Source organism: Aedes aegypti, chromosome 1 (assembly GCF_002204515.2).
Source record: "Aedes aegypti strain LVP_AGWG chromosome 1, AaegL5.0 Primary Assembly, whole genome shotgun sequence".
Classification (NCBI taxonomy): domain Eukaryota; kingdom Metazoa; phylum Arthropoda; class Insecta; order Diptera; family Culicidae; genus Aedes; species Aedes aegypti.
This window is the reverse complement of record NC_035107.1, coordinates 304,488,115-304,510,102: the sequence shown is the minus strand read 5'-3', so window position 1 is coordinate 304,510,102 and position 21,988 is coordinate 304,488,115. Positions and strand designations below refer to the sequence as shown.

The 21,988-nt window shown below is 40.6% G+C and overlaps 1 protein-coding gene across 1 annotated transcript; it reads right to left on the bottom strand.

Moving 5' to 3' along the window:
• Nucleotides 1–62: 62 nt before the first annotated feature.
• On the bottom strand, nucleotides 63–21,784 carry LOC5576107 (ATP synthase-coupling factor 6, mitochondrial). Its single transcript, XM_001662402.2, has 3 exons — nucleotides 21,624–21,784; nucleotides 21,286–21,437; nucleotides 63–316 (listed from the first exon to the last, which is right to left on the bottom strand). Exons 2-3 carry the CDS (start codon nucleotides 21,435–21,437, stop codon nucleotides 148–150), a joined length of 321 nt encoding a protein of 106 aa, XP_001662452.2. The 5' UTR covers nucleotides 21,624–21,784; the 3' UTR covers nucleotides 63–147.
• Nucleotides 21,785–21,988: the final 204 nt, after the last annotated feature.

Sequence of the window (21,988 nt, the reverse complement as noted above, 5' to 3'; positions counted from 1 at the left end):
CCGCCTTGTTATAGATAGAGAACGCCCTTTTCTTTCGTTTTAAAAACTTGCTAGAGCCTAGATTAAGATTTCAGATAATTTATTCCGCGAATTTCGATAACTTTACAAGAACGTCTAGCAGTGGCCTAGCTTTTTTTTTTGTTTTTCTTAGGCGCTGCTGGAATTGATGGGGCCCATCTTGGGTTCCTCGAATTTGAAGGAGGGGAAGGCGGTCATGTCGACGCCGCTGGCGCCTCCGTACTGCTTGGCCAGCTTCTCCAGCTCCTGCTTCAGTTCGCGTTCGATCTCGGGCGTGGCGTCGACCAGCTTGCCGCCGCTGCAATAGAAAGAGATTTACAAGATTAGTGATTCAATTTGTTAGAACTGATTATCGGGGTAAGATCAAGAAAGTCAAACAGGAATTCATAGATGGTAGAAGGTCTCATTTCAAAGACTTGGTCACTATTTTAATGAACATTTTTATTTTCTATGTATGCTCTCTAAAGCTTCTTTTATTTAGTCAAGACTGTCTCGCTGGCTCTTGCGTGATTATTTCACAGTTTCTTCAGAAATTTCTTCTCGAGAAAAAGTTTCAGGAATTCTTATGGAATTCAACAGATTTCTTCTGAAACACTTTACTGTACTTCTCCAGACATTCCTTCAGAAATTTCTCTTAAAATGCTCTACCAATTTTGCAAGAAATTCATCTTGAAAAATTCTTCAGCGATTTTTCAAAGGATGATTAGAAGAAATTCTTCAAAATTAGCTCCAGGGAATCCAACCCTACTACCTCCCGTAATTTATATTGATTAGGCGCAGCGGTTTGGTTTTATAATACGTGTTTATTGGTTAGTAGTTGGAATAGGAATGAAGAAGAAAAAGAAGACGTCACTTCCTCTATGGGTGCTTTGATCATGGACATGGACTTCCGGTTGCTTAGATCAACACCCCCGCTCAACCGAAGAGATTCAGCTTCTCCCGAAGATGTGCAAATGGTCCTGCTGGTAGGCCTTTGGTAAATATATCAGCAACTTGTTCTTTTGTAGATACATAAACTGGCCGAATAATCTTGTTCTGGATGCATTCTCGAATAAAGTGGAATCGAATATCCACATGCTTCATTCTTCGATGATCCCGAGGCTCCTCAGCAATTCGTATGCACGATTGATTGTCCTCAAATATTCTAGTCGGTTCGGAAATATCAACGCCAAATTCTTGTAGCACATTTCTTAGCCAAATTGCTTCACATGCTGCTTGACTTAATGAAACGTACTCTGCTTCTGTCGATGAGAGAGCTACGGTGTTCTGTTTTCTTGTAGTCCACGAAACGGTTGCATCATGGATTTTGAATGTAAAGCCAGAAATAGATCGCCTGTCCTCACCATCGTTTCCCCAATCTGCATCTGCGTATCCTATCAGCGGACTGGAATCAGCTCTGCGGCGATACACTAATCCATAATCTCTGGTCCCTTTTAGGTAGCGTAAAACCCTTTTCAGGTGGCTCCAGTGCTTATCTGTAGGTGCTGCTTGATATCGGCTGAAAGTGTTGACTGCGGCGGCGATGTCTGGTCTGGTTGATAGCATCAAGTATGATAAGCATCCTATCAACTCCTTGTAAGGCTGCTTGGTCAGTTCTATGTTTCCTTCATGTTCAAACTGCGGCTTTGGTTCCATTGGGGTTGATGTTGGTCGACATTCTTCCATTCCGAAACGTTTCAGCATTCCATCAATGTATTTGGGCTGACTAATCTTGATTTGATTCTCATATCGTTCAACTTTGATTCCGAGGAACTGCTTAACTTCTCCCATATCTGTCATTTCAAATCTTTCGGAAAGTTGATTCTTGATAAGTTGAATTTCTTCAAGGTTGTTTGTCATCAGCAAAATATCATCTACATACAGCAACAAGTATACGACCACTCCTCCAGTACGCTTCCAATATAAACAGCAGTCGTAGTTGGATCGTTTGAATCCCAAGCTCAAAACAAACGAATTGAACGCCTCATTCCAGCTTCGTGGTGCTTGCTTGAGTCCATAAAGCGATTTTTGCAAACGGCACACCATGTTCCGATCTCCTTCCTCGAATCCCTCTGGCTGGTACATGTAAATTACTTCCTTCAAATTTCCATTCAGAAACGCCGTTTTTACGTCCATTTGATGTATGGTGTACTTGAATTGATTCGCTATACTCAGCATAATCCGGAACGTTGTTATTCGTGCCACTGGTGCGTATGTCTCTGTATAATCATAATTCTTCTTCTGCGAATATCCTTTGGCAACAAGCCGCGCTTTATACCTTTCAATGTTGCCGTTGTCATCACGTTTGATCCGGAATACCCATTTACAATCCACGATGTTTTTCTCTTTTGGCTTCGGATGCAAAGTCCAAGTTCCGTTTTTCTTTAAACTCTGCAACTCGCTTTCAATCGCTTCCTTCCATCGGTCCCAATCATCTCTCTTTTTCAGCTCAGCAAACGCCGATTCGGTATTTCCGTCTTCATCGAGACAATCGTTCTTCACGAAACGCTTCGCTTCTTCTTCCAACAAACGGTTCTTGACAAACTCCATGGACAACTTATCGGATGACATCGTTTCCAGCGCCGTACACAGCCCATCGTATTGTTCTGGCAGGGTAAGAAGAAGTTGGGTAATCGCATCATCTTCTTCAACCTTGGCACCGGTCATCTTCAGTCCTCGCAGTAGCTTGTCGAACTCCAGCAAATGATTCTGCATACTCGCACCGCTCTTCAACTTCAGCAAACCAAGTCTACGACGGTAATACAGCCGGTTGGCAAGACCTCGACGTTGGAAAGTTCCTTGGATGCTATCCCAGCACTCTTTCGCAGTTTTCCTTCCCATAACGTATTCCAAGTGGCTATCGGAGACGCGGTGGACGATCAGGCTCTTGCACTTCCGATCGAGCTTCCATTTTTCCTCGAGTTGTTGCTTCTTCCTCGTCTTGACTTCCATAGAGTCCTCAGGGAGTTCAGCGTAATCTTCCTCGTTAATGGTTTCCTCGATGCACTTCACAAGGCCTTTCTCCTCCAGCAACACACGCATCCGGTACGCCCACTGGTTATATTTCCTTCCGTCGAAAATCCACTTCTTCTCGTCCTCCATTACCTTGGTTCGCAAATCTTCCTCAAACTCGAATAACGTATCTGGGCCCATAACCTATTGATTAGGCGCAGCGGTTTGGTTTTATAATACGTGTTTATTGGTTAGTAGTTGGAATAGGAATGAAGAAGAAAAAGAAGACGTCACTTCCTCTATGGGTGCTTTGATCATGGACATGGACTTCCGGTTGCTTAGATCAACAATTTATACAGCAATTACTCTGAAAGAGACTAGCACAGCATTTATTCCAGAGATTTCCCACTAATTCTTCCACAGATTTCTCCAGTTGCTACTAGGTTAGCAGATCTTGCAAAGATTCCTTCAGGAGTTCTTCTATGAAACGGTATTTTCGAGTGTACTCGAAGTTTTGAAAGAATTTCCATTACGAACTATTTCTATCCTTCAGTACATTCGATCAGGGATGCCTCATGAAATTCCATTAGAAATTTTTAAAGCATGTCATCCAGGAACAACCCATATAATTCATTTCAAACAGAGGCGCGTCCACGTTTGAAACCATGGGTAGGACAAACATTGACAAATATTTTGTGCATAGTAAAGCTAAGAAAAATGTTAACCCTTTGGATTCCTAAACTGGAAATTGAAAGTTACTATATTTAAGGGACGCAAACCCAAAGGCCGTCAGTCGTTACCACAAGACGAAGCTTTCCGTCTTTACAAGGCGGCTGAAAAATTAAAAATAGGATATCAAGGCCTGTTGCCTGAAAAAAAGATCTTAAAAGCAACAAAAAAACGGCCGAAAAGACACCAAACAGGAAGCAAGAAAACGAAACCTGAAAGGAGCCAGGAATAAAATTTAGATTCTTCAAACCATCAGATATTTCTCTAAGATCTTCTCCAGGAATTTCATCAAAAATTATTTCAGGTACCGTCGTGCGGGGTGACATTGGTCCATAAGGGTGACTTTGGGCCAAGATTTTTACAGCAAACTAAAACCAGAATAATGAAAACAATGTGGCAAGCTTCAAGAATACATTATAAATAGCCACCGGATGGTCATGGATTAGTTTTTTGCCTCCCGTGCTAGTCAAGAGATGCATCGAAAAGGGCGGTCAAAGTCACCCCCTAGGACCAATGTCACCCCGCACGGCGGTATGTTCAGAAATTTCTTAAGGAGCACATTTAGCTATTATTTCCCAAGGAATTTCTGCACGTATATTCTTCAAGAATTTTGATTAGGATACATCAGAGATTTAGCATGAAGTTTTCCAAAGAATACCACAGAAATGGAATTTCTTCAAAGAATATTCCTCTAAAAATTCTTTGAGAAATTTTCCAAGAACGTCTTAATTCCTCAACAGTTTTATCCAATGATTCATCCATAGATTCATCCAAGATTCCTGGTCTTCTTAAATTCAATCAATAATTTCTACAGGAGTTTATAGGAAGTCGCTATGCCCTATATGTCTTTCAGGATTTATATAAGATTTTAAATAGAAATTTATCTAAAGATACCCTCAGTAATTGCACCAGAGATTCCTTCTAAAATTTCTACAGAAATTCATCCACTTTCCTCCAATTCTATGGGCTTTTCTCAAGTAAGTCTTGAAAGTTTTTTTTTTATTCAGGAATTCTTTCTACTATGTCTCTAGGAAAATTCCAAGAAAAAAATTCTGAATAATAAATCTGTGAGGTATTTTTGAAAAAAAATCCAATGGTAACCCCTGATAAAATCTGTGTAAGTTTCAAAGTCATCCTAAATGATCAAGGACCTCTAAAACAACTCCTGGACTTTCGAGTCAGTTTAAGACGATTTAACCCTCTAATACCCAAATTTTTATTTTCGATTTAAGTATTATTTTTCGTTATCTAAAATCGTTCTAAACACGTTTTGGGCATTTATTTATTTTTATTCGCAAATTTTTAAATTTTGGTTTTTGATTTTTATAATTTTTATTTTTGAACATCCCTAGCTTTTTTCATTTTTTCTTGAAGCCTTTTCTAGTTGTTGATTTTTGGCAATAATAAAAATTTTAATTGTTACGGTATTTTGAAAAATATTAAATTTTTAATTTTTTTTCGGAGCGTATTTTATTTTCCGTGTAACTAACGGAAAAACAGGTTTGAAATGATTTTAATACCACCAGGCTCTTCGTTTGTGATAGGTTAATCGTAGAAAAATATATAAGGTACGATTTTTTATATTACACGTTAAATGAAACCCAGGCATTTGTAGGTTATATAAGAATGCAATTTTTCAAACAATTTCTAAAAATACAAAAAAGTTTCAAAAGTCATAAAAAACTTTTCTCATATGCCTGTTATGAGTCAAGGTATAAGCCAAAAATAAAATCATTTTGATTTCCGAGCTACGAAAAAATACACAAAATTCCAAAGTGTACCCCGTCTAAAGGCGGGGTTGGGTATTAGAGGGTTAATAGAGAATTTGATGAGATAATCGAAATAAAAAAATTAATCGAATCTCGGGATAGTCATGCCTATTCTGCGCGGCGTGTGAGGTGACACGAGTCGAATGAGGTGACAATTGTCGACTCGCTCCCATTTGATTAACATTAGTCGTCTCACGTCACTCGCGGTGAGAGCGAGTCGTCTCTACTCACACGCCGCGCAGAATAAGCACAAGTATTTCGCAGGATTTTTTAAAGGAATTTCTTGAAAAACATTGGACAACATCGCGAAATAAATTGTACAGAAATGATTGGAGGATATATTGGGAAAACTACTATTAACTGGTATAAAACTTAAATTTACTTTTTTGAAGATTGCATGGAATGCTTTGAGAAAAAAACAATTAAGAAATATTTGGAAAAACTATGAGGGTAATGTTTGGATTAAATGCTGGAGAAAACTTGGATAAAATGCAGGATTCGGTGATTCTTAAAAAAAGTCCGTTAAAAATCATTAATTGATTGCATATTTTGAAAATCAATATAAAAACTCCTATCTCCTGGTTCTTGTTTGTTTTTTTTTTTTGGCCTTTTTTGTTTCCTGTCTCTTTCTAGTGGTTGTTTTCTAATTTTGTGGTCTCTTTTTTAGGCATAATGTGTCTAAAGCTCCTATTTTTAAGCAGGCTTGATAATTCTCCTCAACATCATCAGAGTTCGGTGACATACTCTAGAGCAGCGTGCTGCCAGTGCCTCTTTGCGAGGGAGCCAAAAAATGCTAAGCAGCGAGGCAACGAAAAATGAGCGAGGAAGAAGCAGCACAAAAAAAAAACGAGTTAAATTCCATCAAAAAAGGGTGCTCTCACAACTCCCCGAGGACTGTCTGTTCGGGCGGCAGACTCGAGAGTTCGTTTGAAGTGTGAGTGATGGTGAGCATCGCAACGAGAGAGAGAGAGTGTCTGAAAAAATCCTCGCATTTTTCTGCACTCTCACTCGAATCGCTTGAGGATCTGTGTTGAAAATTTTGAGTTTATTTTTTTCTCCTCAGAAAAAACGGCAAAATCGCCTCCTCTTTGCCTCGCAGAGGAGTTTCTATCAAGCCTGTTTTTAAGACACTCGATTGTTACCGTTCTGTCTCTATTTGAACCAAAATGGTATGTAAAGTCACTTTCTTTACAAAATTCCAGAGGTTCTAAAGAAACTATCAGATAATATAACGGGAGTATTCTTCAGGTTCATCAGGAATCTTTTTGTACATACTTCGAGGAATTCTTCTAAAGATTTCTCAGAGATTTTTTTTTTCTGATATCATTACATGCAATCCTCCATCAATTCTTCCAGAATGTCTATCAGCGATTTTCCAAAGTACCCTCCAACATTTTCTTTGTAACCAGCATCAGGCAGGAGTACTCCAACGCTTCTACCTTCAACATTTCCTACGGAGATTATTCTGAAAATTTTTGAGAGACTATCTCGGGATTTCCTCCCGATATTTTTCCACTATTTCTTCAACCGTTTTCTCCAACAATTGTTACTCTTGAAAGCTTCCTCAAAAAACCCTACAAAAGCTCTTAAAAAATCCTGTTTTATTCTATTTTATTCTAGGGTTTTTTTAAAATTATTTTAGGGTTTTTTACAAGAAACTCTACGAAAATTCCTACCCCTTTTTAATGTTTTAAGGACAGGGAATGCTTAAAATAAGAAACACTATAACAAAAGTTGTCGGATTTAACTTAAATTGATCAAAATCGTAAAAAAAAGTTTTTGATTGTTCATCAATAGTTACCCATTGAACCAACAAGTAGACTATTTGGGGACTCTAGTAAATGGACATCATGAGCGTTAAACAATTAAGACATTTTTCAGGGGTGTCTCAATAAAGTAGACTTGGGATTATAAAGCTCATCTAGTTTTTTTTAGTATTTTATCCATAGATTACTCCTACAGTTCTTCTGGAAAATCTTCCAAGATGCACTCAAGGACAAAAACCACGAAGAGTATATTTTATACCCTTTAGAGGACAATCTAAGAAACATGTCTGTGCGTTATTCAGGGTGGAACTCGGTGGATCTTTTTTTCAAACGATAATCAAAGTTACATGTTTTTTTTTGTTTCATCTGTAGAGCCTTTTAACCACTGCTTCCATTATTTTTGAATATTGTGGTATGACCCATATTTTATTTGGTGCTCATCAAATATCCTTTCACAATTGAGATGTGATTGGTTGATGTGTCACACTGTCCCAACTGGGCACAACTCGTTTTATAAAGTCTATTACCCTATGAGGACTACCTTGCCAAATTTCCAAGGGCTCTAATAACCCTTTTCTAAATGCTAACATTCTTTGATCGAGCAATGCTCCGCAGTTGCAGAGTAAATGCTCAGCAGTTTCGTTTTCATCTTTACAAAAACGACACTCAGAGGATTGTATTTTCCCTATCTTTTTAAGATGATGCCTACTTGGGCAGTGACCGGTCATCAGGTCAGTTATTACCCTAAGATTTCCTTTATTAAGATTCAGTATAGCCCGGGCTTTAGCTAGACTGGGTTTTATGAATCTTTTCGTTTGCTTGGATGTATCCAAGCAGCCGAAAGCCAGTGAAGCATAACTAATTTTTGGTCGGACCATTGCTGAATAAATCCAGTTTACCATATTAGGTCGCAGTCCCCAAGTTTTTCCTAGGGCTTTATTGCAGACCCATAGGGCATTAGTACCCTTACTTATGACCTTGCTCAGATGAGAGTTCCAGCTCAATTTCTTATCTACCCCAAGGTGTTTAACTTCTTCCGAAAATTGAATTTGAACTCCATTCAAAGAAGGCTGTATAAGCTTTACCTTTTTCCTTCTGGTAAAAGGCACGATAATAGTTTTTGAAGGGTTAACGTTTAACCCCTCTTTCCTACACCATTTGAGAGTAATGTTTAACGCAGTTTGCAACCGATCGGAAATCGTGTTATCATCGGCATATCCAATTACCTCAAAACCTTGATCTATTAAATTTCTAAGGAGTTCGTCTACTACAAGAGACCACAGTAAGGGCGATAGCACTCCTCCTTGAGGACATCCCTTCGTAGATCTTATAGATATTTGCGCACCTCCTAGATCAGCAGAAATTGTGCGATCCTTGAGCATAGTCATAACCCATTCGATAACACATTTATCCAAGCCCCTTGCTTCCATGGCTGAACTCATAGAGCTATAGGATGCATTATCGAATGCTCCTTCAATATCGAGAAAAGCAACCACGGCTATTTCTTTGGCTTCAAGAGATTTCTCGATTTTATTTACCAGCGACTGCAGCGCCGTAATGGTAGATTTACCTGATTGATACGCAAATTGGTATTTACAAAGAGGCATTTCTATTAAGCTTGTTGACTTGATGAAGTCATCAATTATTTTTTCCATTGTCTTTAGAACGAACAGAGGAAAGGCTTATAGGTCTAAAGGCTTTGGGAGTTGTTTTATCCTTTCTTCCAGCTTTTGGAATGAAAACAACTCGAACCTTTTGCCACGCTTTTGGTATAGGTATATGAAAGCGCAACACTTGCTTTGAATATTTCGGTTAAGAGCGGACAAAGCGTCTCTTTTCCTTGTTGCAGTAAGCCTGGGAAAATATCATCTTTCCCGGAAGATTTGAAAGGCTGAAAAGAACTCAATGCCCATTCGACCCTCGGAGGCGTGAAGATTTCATAAGCTTTCTGATAGGCATTTATCGACCATACATGTCGTGCCTCATCTGAGACCTGTTCTTCATCCGAATATGGGATCGATTCAGGGAAATGAGTTCTCATCATTACTTCCAGTGTTTCAGAAGAGTCAACAGTATAACTGCCGTCTTCTTTTTTAAGGCTACCTAGACCATTTGAATGGTCTTTTGAAAGGACTTTGTGCAGCCTTGCAGCTGCAGGAGCGTTGTTGATGCTTTCACATACCCATCTCCAGTCCTTACGTTTGACGTGCCTTAGTTCTCTGTTGTATTCTGTTAGGGCTTTTTTGTATTCAACCCAATCTAAATCGGTCTTTGCTCTATTGAACAATCGCCTAGATTTCTTCCTCAATCCTGCCAGCTTGTCATTCCACCAAGGCACATGCCTGTTAGATGACCTTTGTTGAATAGGACAGCTAGCATGATAAGATGAGACCATTTGGTCAATGATCCCATTAAAGGAGTTTTCCAGTTGTGAAACAGTCGTAAACTGTTCACCGTTATACGAATTTTTATTCGTTAAATGAAAACGATAGAGATCCCAATTGTTTTTTTTTGGGTTTCTAAAGCTTTCTGTTATTTCTGATCCAGCTTTAAAATCGAACCGGATTTGTTTATGATCTGACAATGATTCTTTATCGGAAACATGCCAGTTCACAATCTTCTCCGGTAGCAAGTCGCTACAGATAGTGAGATCAAGAACCCCTTGTCGGATAGAGTTTACAAAAGTAGGGGAATCACCTCTATTACATATGTCTATGTTGTTAGACGACATGTACTTTAAAAGATCTTCTCTTTTATTAATATCGGTGCTGCTCCAAGTTGTATGATGGGCATTTGCATCGCACTCTATTATAAATTGGGCATTAATTTTCTTACAGTAATTGATAAAATGAACGACAGAGCATGGAGGCACATCTTCAACATCTCCAGGAAAGTAAGCAGAAGCAATACATACCTCCGTTTTCCCACGGATAGTTGGCACCTCTACTTTGTTCGCAACAATGTCTCTACGGATAAATTCTGTAATTGGGACAAATTTTGTGTCCCTATTATTTACAAGAATAGCTGTTCGTGGTTTGGACTGAGTTTCGTCGTACAAAACTCTACAACTGCTCGAAGGGCAACCAAGTACCCTACCATCATTTACCCAGGGCTCTTGAATTAGTCCCACATTGATATTTTCCTTGGTGAACCTTCTGCTGAGCACTGCTGATGCGCCCTTTGCATGATGAAGGTTCACCTGGATAATTTTTATTCGATTCATATTACATTAACATGCTCCCACTCGTATCAAGCCTCTGATTTGAGGCTAAATATGAGTAGCCGAAGAAGTACAAGGTCAACTGCGCCATTGCTCCGGGTAGCACAGTAAGGGCATAATACTGTGGAGGGTGCCCCGGTACTCCACAGGCAACGTTCACGGTTAGGTTTCTTTTGACCCCCCTAACCATTCATTCCCAGGCACGGTATGCTTTCAGCTGCATGACACCGTGAATTAGGGGCCACCTGTATGATGGACTTATACCACCGGAACAGGCAATCCGTAGTGTTATTTCTAGCCTATGTTATTTCTAGAATCAAACTTGAAACATTTGAAAATGAAGTTAAACAGACACGAATCACTTGAAATCAATTGAACATTGAGTGAATCAAACCTGAAACAGTTGAAAATAAAGAGGATCAGACATGACTCACTTGGGTACAGAGCGAATAAACATGAATCTGACTTGAAAAATTTGAATATGATGTGCGTCGGACATGAATAAACGCACATGAAGTAAAACATTTGCGAATCCTTAAAAGATGCATCAGACCTGAATCACTTCCACCAAAAGCTTTCAGAACAACATTCTGGACCTTCTTTCTTATCAAATCATGAGATTTAATAACAGTCAACCCTCCATAACTTGATGTTCCATATCTCGACAAGTGCTGAAGAACCAGAGTAAAAGATGGTTTTCGTGGCAACCTCCGACCACAGTTCAAGTTCAAGATGCCCAACACCACATGCTCACTAGCGCCACCAAGCGGAAGAATGACGAATCAAACTGTTTGACGTTCGGATTTCTTTAGCCGTCTTTGAACAACTTTGTCGAAGACTCGAACTTACTATTTCATCAGGATCACAATACAGAACTATCTTAAAGTTTTCAATTCAACATGTTCACTATCATTCCTTGTTGAGCTACCGTGCGAGACAGTCGATAGTTCTCGTGTGTCCGGGTTCACCCCCGTTTTTCCAAATCTTTGGTATTTCGACGCCTATTGCCAAGTGTTTTTAGTGCAGTGAAGTGCCTTAGTTCGGCTTGGAAGCGGAACACTTTTGGCGAAGCCATTGTGTTGCCGTTTAATCGAGTTTTGCGCAAAAGTATTGAACGTTTTCGCCATTGCGTGGTTATTTTCCGATCACGTGTATCGTAGAAGACAGCTTGCACCTCGTCCCGTGTGCTACCTGAGTGATCATCGTTTGTGGTGTGCATATAGCGTGCACAGCGGTGCGCTCTCCACACCGACAGTGGTCACCATCCAATGAGAATATATACCGAGGTGGGGAAGAAGACATTTAGTGTGCGTGACATCCGTGTACGGTGCAAAATGTTTCACAACTACAAACGAGCGAGCTTCCATAAGAAGCCATGTAAATTAGTGACGTAGTTATTTTTGTTTACGTTTTTTCTCTTTACTAATACATAGCCGTTGCTTCTTCTTCCACACCTTTGTATATATTCTCATTGGTCACCATCGTTATCGACGCCTGTGTCGGTTGGTGGCAGGCAGTGAGAGACCAACCACACATACACCGTACCAGCGAACCAGGAACCAGACCGTCCTTTTTTGATCACGTGTATCATCGAAGGCAGCTCGCACCCCGTCCCGTGTGCTACCTGTGTGCAGTGCAGAGTTCATCAGTGCGATCATCGTCTGTGGTGTGCGTATAGCGTGGACAGCGGAGATCAACCACACATCTACGCGTCCCAGCGAATGGTCGTACGTTACTTGCTACCTCTCCCCAAGCGTAGACGCCCATCGGTTACAGCATCGACGACGCCAGCGTGGATAGAGTAAAAAATAAGTACCTCTCGTTGTTCTTCTCCTCTTCACGTCTTTTTTGATTAGTTTTTACTGCGTGTGAAAGTTTTCCCTCTTCCCTTTCCCCATTGTATGTGTTTTTTTTCAGTTTGATTCAATTTCCATTTCTGTGAATAGTGTTAGTTTGAGTTATTCGTGCGCCCTTTGCGGTGTTAAGCTACCGCAATGGGTGTAGATGATGATGGCGGGGGAACGTCGTATCCCCTCACTGAGTCTTCGAATGTGTTGAACCAACACAAACACCTCTATGCCCAATCCATGTGTGTCCCCTCAATCTGATGTGTCTCAAATGAACACCAATATTCTACCATCTCCGACGTCCCCTCGCCTCAAGGCCTACCCGCCCGACTCTGGTGGGCCTTTTGTTGTTTTCTTTCGATCCAAAGGCAAACGGTTGAACACTATTCAGATCAGTAAGGATCTGACTAAGCGATTCTCTTCCGTTGTCGCCATTGACACAGTGGGTTCTGGTAAGCTGCGCGTCACCGTCAGTGACCGTAAACAGGCCAATGAGATTGTGGCCTGTGAGCTCTTTACTCGGGAGTATCAAACTTATCTGCCAAGCCATCGGGTTGAGATTGCGGGAGTGGTCACCGAAGGCAGTATGACCTGCGAAGAATTGATGCAGGGTTGTGGTCGCTTCAAAAACCCTTCTCTCCCATCTGTCCCCATACTGGAATGCAAGCAATTGCATTCCGTATCTCTGGTGGGAGAAAAGAAGATCTATTCACAATCTGAATCCTTCTGTGTGACCTTTTCCGGATCTGCTTTGCCGAATTTTCTTGTAATCGGCAAACTTCGTTTACCTGTGCGGCTGTACGTACCGAACGTAATGAATTGCACAAATTGCAAGCAACTGGGCCATACTGCCCAGTATTGCTGCAATAAACCTCGCTGTGCTTCTTGCGAGGAGAGACATGTGGATGGTGCATGTAGTATACCGACGTACGTACGCCGGCAGCAACATCAGCGACGATCATTAGAGCAGCGCTCTCGGCGTAGTTTTGCCGAGATGTTGAAAAAGGCTGCTCCGTCTGCTGAATCCCAAAATATCTACTCTTCTCTGTCTCTTGATGATCAGGGCTCCGACTCTGAGGTTGGTGAAGGAATTTCCTTCGTTTTCAAGGGTTCATCGAGGAAGCGTGTGAGACTCCAGAGACCCACAAAAAAGCCTCGGATTCTGTCTAGCAGTGATGACCCATCAGCCATGAAAAATACTAAGCCTGTCGCGAAAGTCTCAAAGCTTTCACCTCCTGGATTCAAACTCCAAGAGGAAAGAGACTTTCCGCCACTACCGGGAAAATCTAAAATCCCAAATATTCCAAAATTTCAAACTGCTCAGCCAAAAGAAAGCTCGCATTCGGAGCCCCTAGGGCAACCTCAGGGCGTTCCAATGTTTACGCTTTCTGGCATTGTAGATATCATCCTTAATTTCTTCAATGCTTCTGACCCAGTGAAGAACATTGTCAAAGGATTGCTTCCATGTGTGACTCCTCTTTTGAAGCAACTGGCTTCTAGAATGCCCCTCCTTGCAACGATCATATCTTTTGATGGATAAATTATCCACAACCTCACAAAGCACATAGACTGGGGAAAGTACGCGGAAACGATCATTGATGGAGAACAAGCGGTAGAAGTACTTCCTCCGTTGGAAGAGTATCGCTTTTTATCCGAGTTGATTCTCAACAGCGCTCTTCAAGCCCAACGCCGTCCTGTGCCTGGTCCGTCGGTTCGCAAGAAGCCTCCCAATCCGTGGTGGGATGAAGAGTGTAAGGCACTCTATCGCGAGAAATCCGCCGCGTTTAAAGACTTCCGGAAACGTGGTTCAATTGACAACTATGAGCGCTATTCTTCCCTTGAACGCAAGTTTAAAAGCTTGGTCAAAGCGAAGAAAAGCGGTTATTGGCGTCATTTTGTGGAAGGATTATCACGTGAGACCTCGTTGAGAACGCTTTGGACCGTCGGAAGAAGAATGCGTAATACATCGTCGGTTAATGAAGATCGAGAGAGCTCTCCTCGGTGGATTATCGATTTCGCTAAGAAAGTTTGTCCGGATTCCGTTCCTGTTGATCGCGTGCGACGAGATATTCCGGTGGATAGGGACGCTATGGATAGACCTTTTTCGATGGTTGAATTCTCACTTGCTCTCCTTTCATGTAACAATTCCGCTCCAGGAATGGATCGAATCAAGTTCAATTTGCTTAAGGGCCTACCTGACGTCGCAAAGAGGCGCCTATTGAACTTGTTTAATCACTTTCTGGAGTGTAACATTGTTCCGGATGACTGGAGGCAGGTGAGAGTAATAGCCATCCAAAAACCCGGGAAACCCGCGTCGAACTATAATTCGTACCGTCCAATTGCGATGTTGTCGTGTATTCGCAAGTTGTTAGAGAAGATGATTCTCTTTCGGCTGGATAAATGGGTTGAATCGAATGGCATGCTGTCAGATACACAGTTTGGTTTTCGCAGAGCCAAAGGAACGAACGACTGTCTTGCGCTGCTTTCTTCAGAAATTCAACTTGCCTTTGCCCAAAAGGAACAGATGGGTTCAGTGTTTTTGGATATTAAGGGTGCTTTTGACTCAGTTTGTGTTGATGTCCTTTCAGACAAACTCCACGCAAGTGGCCTTTCATCAGTTTTGAACAATTTTTTGTACAATTTGTTGTCCGAGAAGCATATGAGTTTTACTCATGGCAACTTGTCAGTTTCACGAATTAGCTACATGGGTCTCCCCCAGGGATCTTCTTTATAATTTTTATGTGAGAGACATTGATGACTGTCTCATGGAAAATTGCTCGTTAAGACAGCTTGCAGACGACTGTGTTGTTTCTGTCACAGGACCAACAGCAGCCGAACTACAAGGACCCTTACAAGATACTCTGGACAATTTGTCTACTTGGGCTTTAAAGCTGGGTATCGAATTCTCTGCGGAGAAAACTGAGATGGTTGTCTTTTCAAAGAAACACAAACCTGCCAAGTTTCCGCTTACACTCATGGGTAAGACAATCACTCATAGCTTGTCTTCTAAATATCTCGGGGTCTGGTTCGACGCCAAATGCACCTGGGGGAAACACATTGTGTATCTGACACAGAAATGCCAAAAACGAATCAACTTCATGCGAACTATAACCGGAACATGGTGGGGAGCCCATCCGGAAGATCTGATCAAGCTGTACCAAACAACCATCTTGTCGGTCTTAGAGTACGGTAGCTTTTGCTTTCAATCCGCGGCGAAAACACATATGCTGAAGATACAGCGGATTCAGTACCGCTGTCTTCGCATCGCACTAGGCTGCATGAACTCGACTCACACAATGAGTTTAGAGGTACTTGCAGGAGTACAGCCCCTGACAGATCGTTTCGCGGAGTTAACACTCAGGTTCCTTATCCGTTGTGAGGTTCTCAATCCATTGGTTATTGAAAACTACGAAAAGCTGCTTGAACATAACCCTCAAACTCGTTTCATGAGTGTGTACTACTGGTACATGACGCTGGAGGTTAGCCCATCTTCGGTTAACACCAATCGTGATAACTTCCTAGAATTCGACTGTTCCTCTGTAGTATTTGATTTGTCCATGAAGCAAGATATCCATGGTATACCAGATCACTTTCGTTCAAAGTTTATCCCTCCCATGTTTGCAAGTAAATTCGGGCATGTCAGCGAGAGCCGACAGTTCTTCACTGATGGGTCAAAAATGGATGATATCACTGGTTTCGGTGTTTACAACGTTTCTCATAGCGCCTCCTTCATGCTTCAAAAACCATGTTCTGTATATGTTGCTGAACTAGCAGCTATACACTACACCTTAGAGTACATCAGTTCTCTCCCACCCGAACACTTCTTCATTTTTTCCGACAGTTTAAGTTCTCTGGAGGCTGTTCGGTCAATGAAGCCGGTGAAGCACTCAGCGTACTTCCTGAATAGAATACGCCAGGCATTGAGTGCTTTGTCAATTCGCTCTTACACTGTTACCCTAGCTTGGGTCCCTTCGCATTGCTCCATTCCTGGCAATGAGAAAGCGGACTCTCTGGCTAAGGTAGGCGCTAAAGAAGGCGATGTTTACGAGCGTCAAATCGCCTTCGAAGAATTTTTTGCATTGGCCCGTCGGGAGACCTTGATCAGCTGGCAACAGAAATGGAGAGACGGAGAAATGGGTAGATGGCTGCATTCCATATTTCCACAGATGTCGAAAAAGCCATGGTTTAAGGGGTTGGGCATGAGCCGTGATTTCATTCGTGTCATGTGTCGGCTTATGTCCAATCACTATTCGTTAAGCGCGCATACCCACCGTATTGGGCTCTCAGAAAGCAATCTCTGTGTTTGCGGCGTGGCTTACCAGGATATCGAACATGTTGTGTGGGGATGCGTTGAGCATCGTGGCGTCAGATCTGAGCTGACTGAAACTCTCCGGATCCGAGGAAAACAGCAGAAACCTGTCAGGGAAGTGTTGGCGGGCCTTGATTTAGAATATATGAATTTAATCCATCTGTTTTTGAAGCGTATCAATATCCGGGTTTGATTGTGTTCGTTCCCTGTCTTTCTTTTTCCCATTCAAATTGTCCTCTTCTCGTCGTGTCTCCCACAAACCGTTTCTGTTTAGTTTCATTACAGATCTGGACATCCTGTCCCTTCAAGCTTCATCAGCTTAGTAGTTTAAGTAGCTTAAGAAATTCCAAAAAATCCTTTCCTTCCCTGTTTCAAATGTATCCAATAACCTTAAAACTTCCGCAAGCTAACATAGTTTTTAAAATAAGTTCAAATTTCAAAATGTAAATAATGTAAAAAAAAGAAAAGATTTCGGCTCTGTTATGCCCTACGGCGCCTGAGCCTGCCAAATAAACGAGATAAGTAAAAAAAAAAATGTTCACTATCGTCACCTAGTGACAACATTACGAACCAAACTGTTTGGCTTTCGTACAACTTTGCCAAAAACAGGAACAGGAAAAACTTTTTAGGATGATTCAATATTAAGTTTTGCAATACTTTTTCAAGCGAGTCCGTATTTATGACGGGTAGTGTACATCGTGTGGCAAGCACCCTGGATTCGAACCCACGACACGAGCTGAGGCTGGGTGGGCGTTTACCGCTACGGCTATCTGGACCCCATTCAGCATTCCAGTCCAGCATGATAAACTATAAGAATTTAAGAGTATGATTTCTCGAAGAATATTTTTTTTTGCGAATTCCTCGTGACATTACGACAAGTAATACTGCTCATATTACTGTATGCATTTTTTAATGATTTTCTTCTGCGAACCATAAATACAACTTTTGAACGATTGATTTTTACCACCTGTGGAAGCTTATGAATGCTGACGGCACTCCTTACAGAAAACGACCATATAATGATAGCTGTGTGGTACCATCTAAACATTTGTCAAAAACACCGTTATTTAGCGGTTGAATGTTGTGCTTAACATTGCACATGGTAGAAGACAAATAGTATGACATGGGAAAAATATGTTTTACGTCAACGTTTTTGTTTTGAGCGAGTTATCCGATGTGGTGCTCCGTAACTGTGGGTGATCCGTAACTGTGTGGGCATGGTACGTTAACATTGTAAAAAAGTAATACAATAAACAAAACACTTTCCTGTAAGATTTGTTGGAGGAATAATTGAAAAAATCCTCCGAGAAATTTAAACAATAGCTGTAGCATTTACTGGTGAGAACCAATCAATTAACTTATTAAGAAATCATGAACAAATTACATCGAGAAATTTTCTAGAAAGAGACATTCCTGGATGAAACCCTGGGGAAATCTTCAGAGAAATCAGTAGACCAGTTTGATGATAATTCCATGGAATTCCTAGGGGAACTTCATGGAATAATTTCCAGAAGAATGGTTGGACAATTTACTGAAAATATGACGTAAGAGCTACTCAAAGAATTCTAGGATTCCACGAAATAATTCCTAAAGGAATTCTTTTAACTCTAGAATAAACTTCTGTGATTTTACAGGGGAAAAAATCTTTAACTATTTGGAAGATATCCTAGAACCCAAGAAAAAAATTTCCAATGAGTTTTAGATGTAATCCCTATTGAGTCCCTATTGGGTCGGACATTGTCCCGTAGATGGGCTACATCGTGCCCGAAATCGGTCGACAGAAAGGTAATTTTTTAAACTTTCTTGACGTTTGTAAGAACTGTAAGTGTTATGTCTTGTCTCGAGTCGCGTTTCGTGAATGCCCTATTGAAACTACTGGAGGTATCAGCCTTGGACTACTGAAAGGTTTCCTGGAGCAAGTTCGACTGGAATTCATCCAAGCATTCTTCAGTGGAATTTCTGTGCGAATTCCTGGGATCATACGACTAATACAGGGTATGTCAGCTGTATAGCAGCTCTATACTATTACTTAGGAAATCTCTGAGCAACCTCTGACTGGTAACTTGAAGGAATCAGAGGCAACTCGTAAACTTATATTTTACTTGTTCAATGAACAAGGCCATTGCATCATATTTAGAACACAAAGAACAGTAAATGATTGATTTGGATTTTCTAGCACTACGTTACTTATTGAGTTTTAGTTTGTTTCTCTTAGGATCAAGAATTATTTTTCCTTGACTTGAAGAAACGTTTGTATAAACAGCAAGTTATCGTACACAATAGCTAACAATAAATACAAAAAATACTTGTTGGAAGTTTTCAATGAATTTAACCATGAACTTTTACAGGGATGACAATGAAATTTTTGAGAAACATTGGGGTCAATCTTTTAAACTTCTGTAGAAGTACCTGATGAACTCTGGCCAGGATCTCGGAAAGAACTCATGGTCCATTGAAGAAGTAGTGGAGGGTTTTCTAGCTAACATTATTATTACATAAAAATCTATCATATCTCTGGATGATATTCTGCAGGATGCTCTGAAGAAGTTCCATGAAATCTAATGGAAATTCCTGAAAAAAAAAAAAAAAATAAAAACCCTTCACGAATATCATCAAAAACTGATTTATTATTTGGATTAGACTTTTGTGGACTTGCTCGGGAGATCTCCTGGAGGAATCTTCTAAAGATCACCTAGAGCAACCTGGGTAAATCCCTTTGAAAGTTAGTTTAAGCAGTAGGAATGAGATGAACCAGCCTAGGGATGAAAGTCTCTATAATAAAGCAAGAAAGAAAGTTTAGGCTGTAGCGTTAGAGTGCTCAAGGAATTGCTGAGCAAATTCTGTAGGAAGTCTATTGGAAATCCCAATTTCTGTTGAATTTTCGGGAGATTTACTGGACGAATTTTTAGAAGATCCCTGGACAAGTCCCTGAAAGTATTCCAGAAGAAAACTCTGTGGTGAACAATTTTTAACGGATGAGATGAACCAGCCTAGGGCTGAAAGTCTCAATAATAAAGAAAAAAAAAAAAAAAACAATTTTAACAGGGCTGGGGACGGACCTGGTGCCGAGGACCTGGGATCGAATCCCACCCCAAAGATATTCTCTGATGTCAAAAAAGGTTATAGTGACGGCTTACTCCGGAAGGGAAGTAAAGTCGGTGGTCCCGAGATGAACTAGCCCGGGGCTAAAAATATTATTAATAAAGATAAAGGATAAAACGGAGACTCAAAATACTCCTAAGTATAAGCATACCTCAGAAATTCCGACCACACATCTTTCAAAGGTAGCTGGTAAGAATTTCTAGTATAATACTGTGTATACTTCCTGATTTTCACTTGAATTTTTCACAGAATGTAATTTAATGTATTTGCTCAATGTTTCCTTCAGTTACTACTCCGGAAGTTTGGTCTGAAGTTGATCCAGTGGTTCTTTCCAGTTTTTAAGGAATTCCTCAAAGATTTTTCAAGATTTAACCAATTTCCAAGGATACTTCCAGAAATTGCCACAGAGATTACTCTAGAGACTCCTGAAGGAGTCTTTCTTGAAATATTCAGAAATTTCCCAAGGAAGACCTCAGTCCCCCCGGAATATATTCTAGGAGTTTTTTTTTCCGATTTCGGCCAGTTAATTCTCTAAGGATATTTTCTGAAATTACTCGTGAGACTTCTCCGGCGAGTTGTACTACAATTTTCGTTCAGAACTTCTTTAAGATTTCAACACGATATCTCTCCAAGGATATCTTCTGTAGGCGAATTCCGGCGCGTATTTTCTTCGAAGAAATTGTTTACCGGAATTCACCTTGTTTTTTTTTTTCTTGAGAAATTAAATGATTTTTTTTGGGAGAACTGCGGGAATAATCTGGAGAAAATCCTAGAGTTTGAGTTAAAACAGGTTGAGTTAATCAAGTAATTCTTTGAAAAGTTTCATATAGATTTCCTCTGAGAGCTTCTCGAGAATTTTTTAAGCAATTCCTGGGAGTAACCGTGGATTAAGGTGCAAGAAAAAATGGCTCAAAAGTCAGAACTGAAAAAGCAGTTTTCTCCTTTTAAAACAATAAATTGATGAAAATATGAACACACAGCCTTTTTATTTGGCAAATAAAAGAGCTGTGTGTTTTTATTTTCTTCGATTAGTCTATTTAAAAAGAGAAAACTGCTTTTTCAGTTTTGACTTTTGCACCATTTTTACTTGGGCCTTAAGGTGCAAGAGAAAATGGCAAAAAAGTCAGAACTGAAAAAGCAGTTTTCTCCTTTTAAAACAACAAATTGATAAAAATAAAAACACACAGCCTTTTTATTTGGCAAATAAAAGAGCCTGATGTTTTTATTTTCTTTGATTTGTCTTTTCAAAAAGCGTTTGAGTTCTAGTGGAATAATGTCTAGAGGAAATTCTAGGATAGTCTTTCGAAATAAAATTCAAAGTAATTCCTTAGAACATTATCGGAGGTAATAACGTTGATGTACCCAAAGATTTCCTAGAGGAATTGCAAGCATAAGTAAAATAAGAGTCATTAGAGACCATTTTTTATATAGAGACTAAAGAGCATTCATTAAAAAAATACTTATTTGATACTTGCATTAAAATGAACACAATGTCTCTAAAAAGACACCTGCTACCAAACCTGGAGGTAGGCTATCTAGCTAAAACGAAATAAATGTCCCATCCCCCCTGCAGATATACCCCACCCTCTCTCACCTGCTCTTGCTCTTGTAGTCGCGGAGTTTGTTGATGAAGAGCTGCTGAATCGGATCGGTTGCCTTGGACAGGACGACGGCCGAGACGCCATAGTTGCGGCGGGCCTGGGCTCCCAACATGCGGGCGGCCTGCTGGATCTGGTTCGTCAGCATCTGCGAAGAATATCTCGGTCATATTTTGGCGACTTTTTATTTCTGTACTGTATAACCTCCAAAGGTTATGTAACTTTGAGGGAGGATTCCGCTCTGGAATCGAAGATCCATTCCGAATCACGTCCCAAATGGCGCAAACTAAAGAGCCCACGAAAGTCTCTCTATTAAAGCCAATTAAGCACTTACCTTGATCGATTTGAATGGGATATTCGATAAAACTTTCGATAAAACCACAGCAGTGGAGATCACTTTCGGCTGGTGAAAAGTTACGACTCGCGAGAACAACGGTGACAGAACAGTGACAGCTGACAAAAGCAGAGGATGAACTCGCGATGCAAACTGTCAAAACACTCGCGGGAGTTCATTTTCAAGCGGCCTCAGGGTGGGACTCAAGGGATGGTCCGTAAAACAGCATTAGCTCTGTTCAATGAAAAAAATTAGGGCCCATTCACAAATTTCGGGTCGAGAGTGTTTGATAGTGATATAAGAGCATCTTTAATGGGGGCGACTATTCCGGTGAGTAAAATGATCACCCACAGAGCTGTCATTTT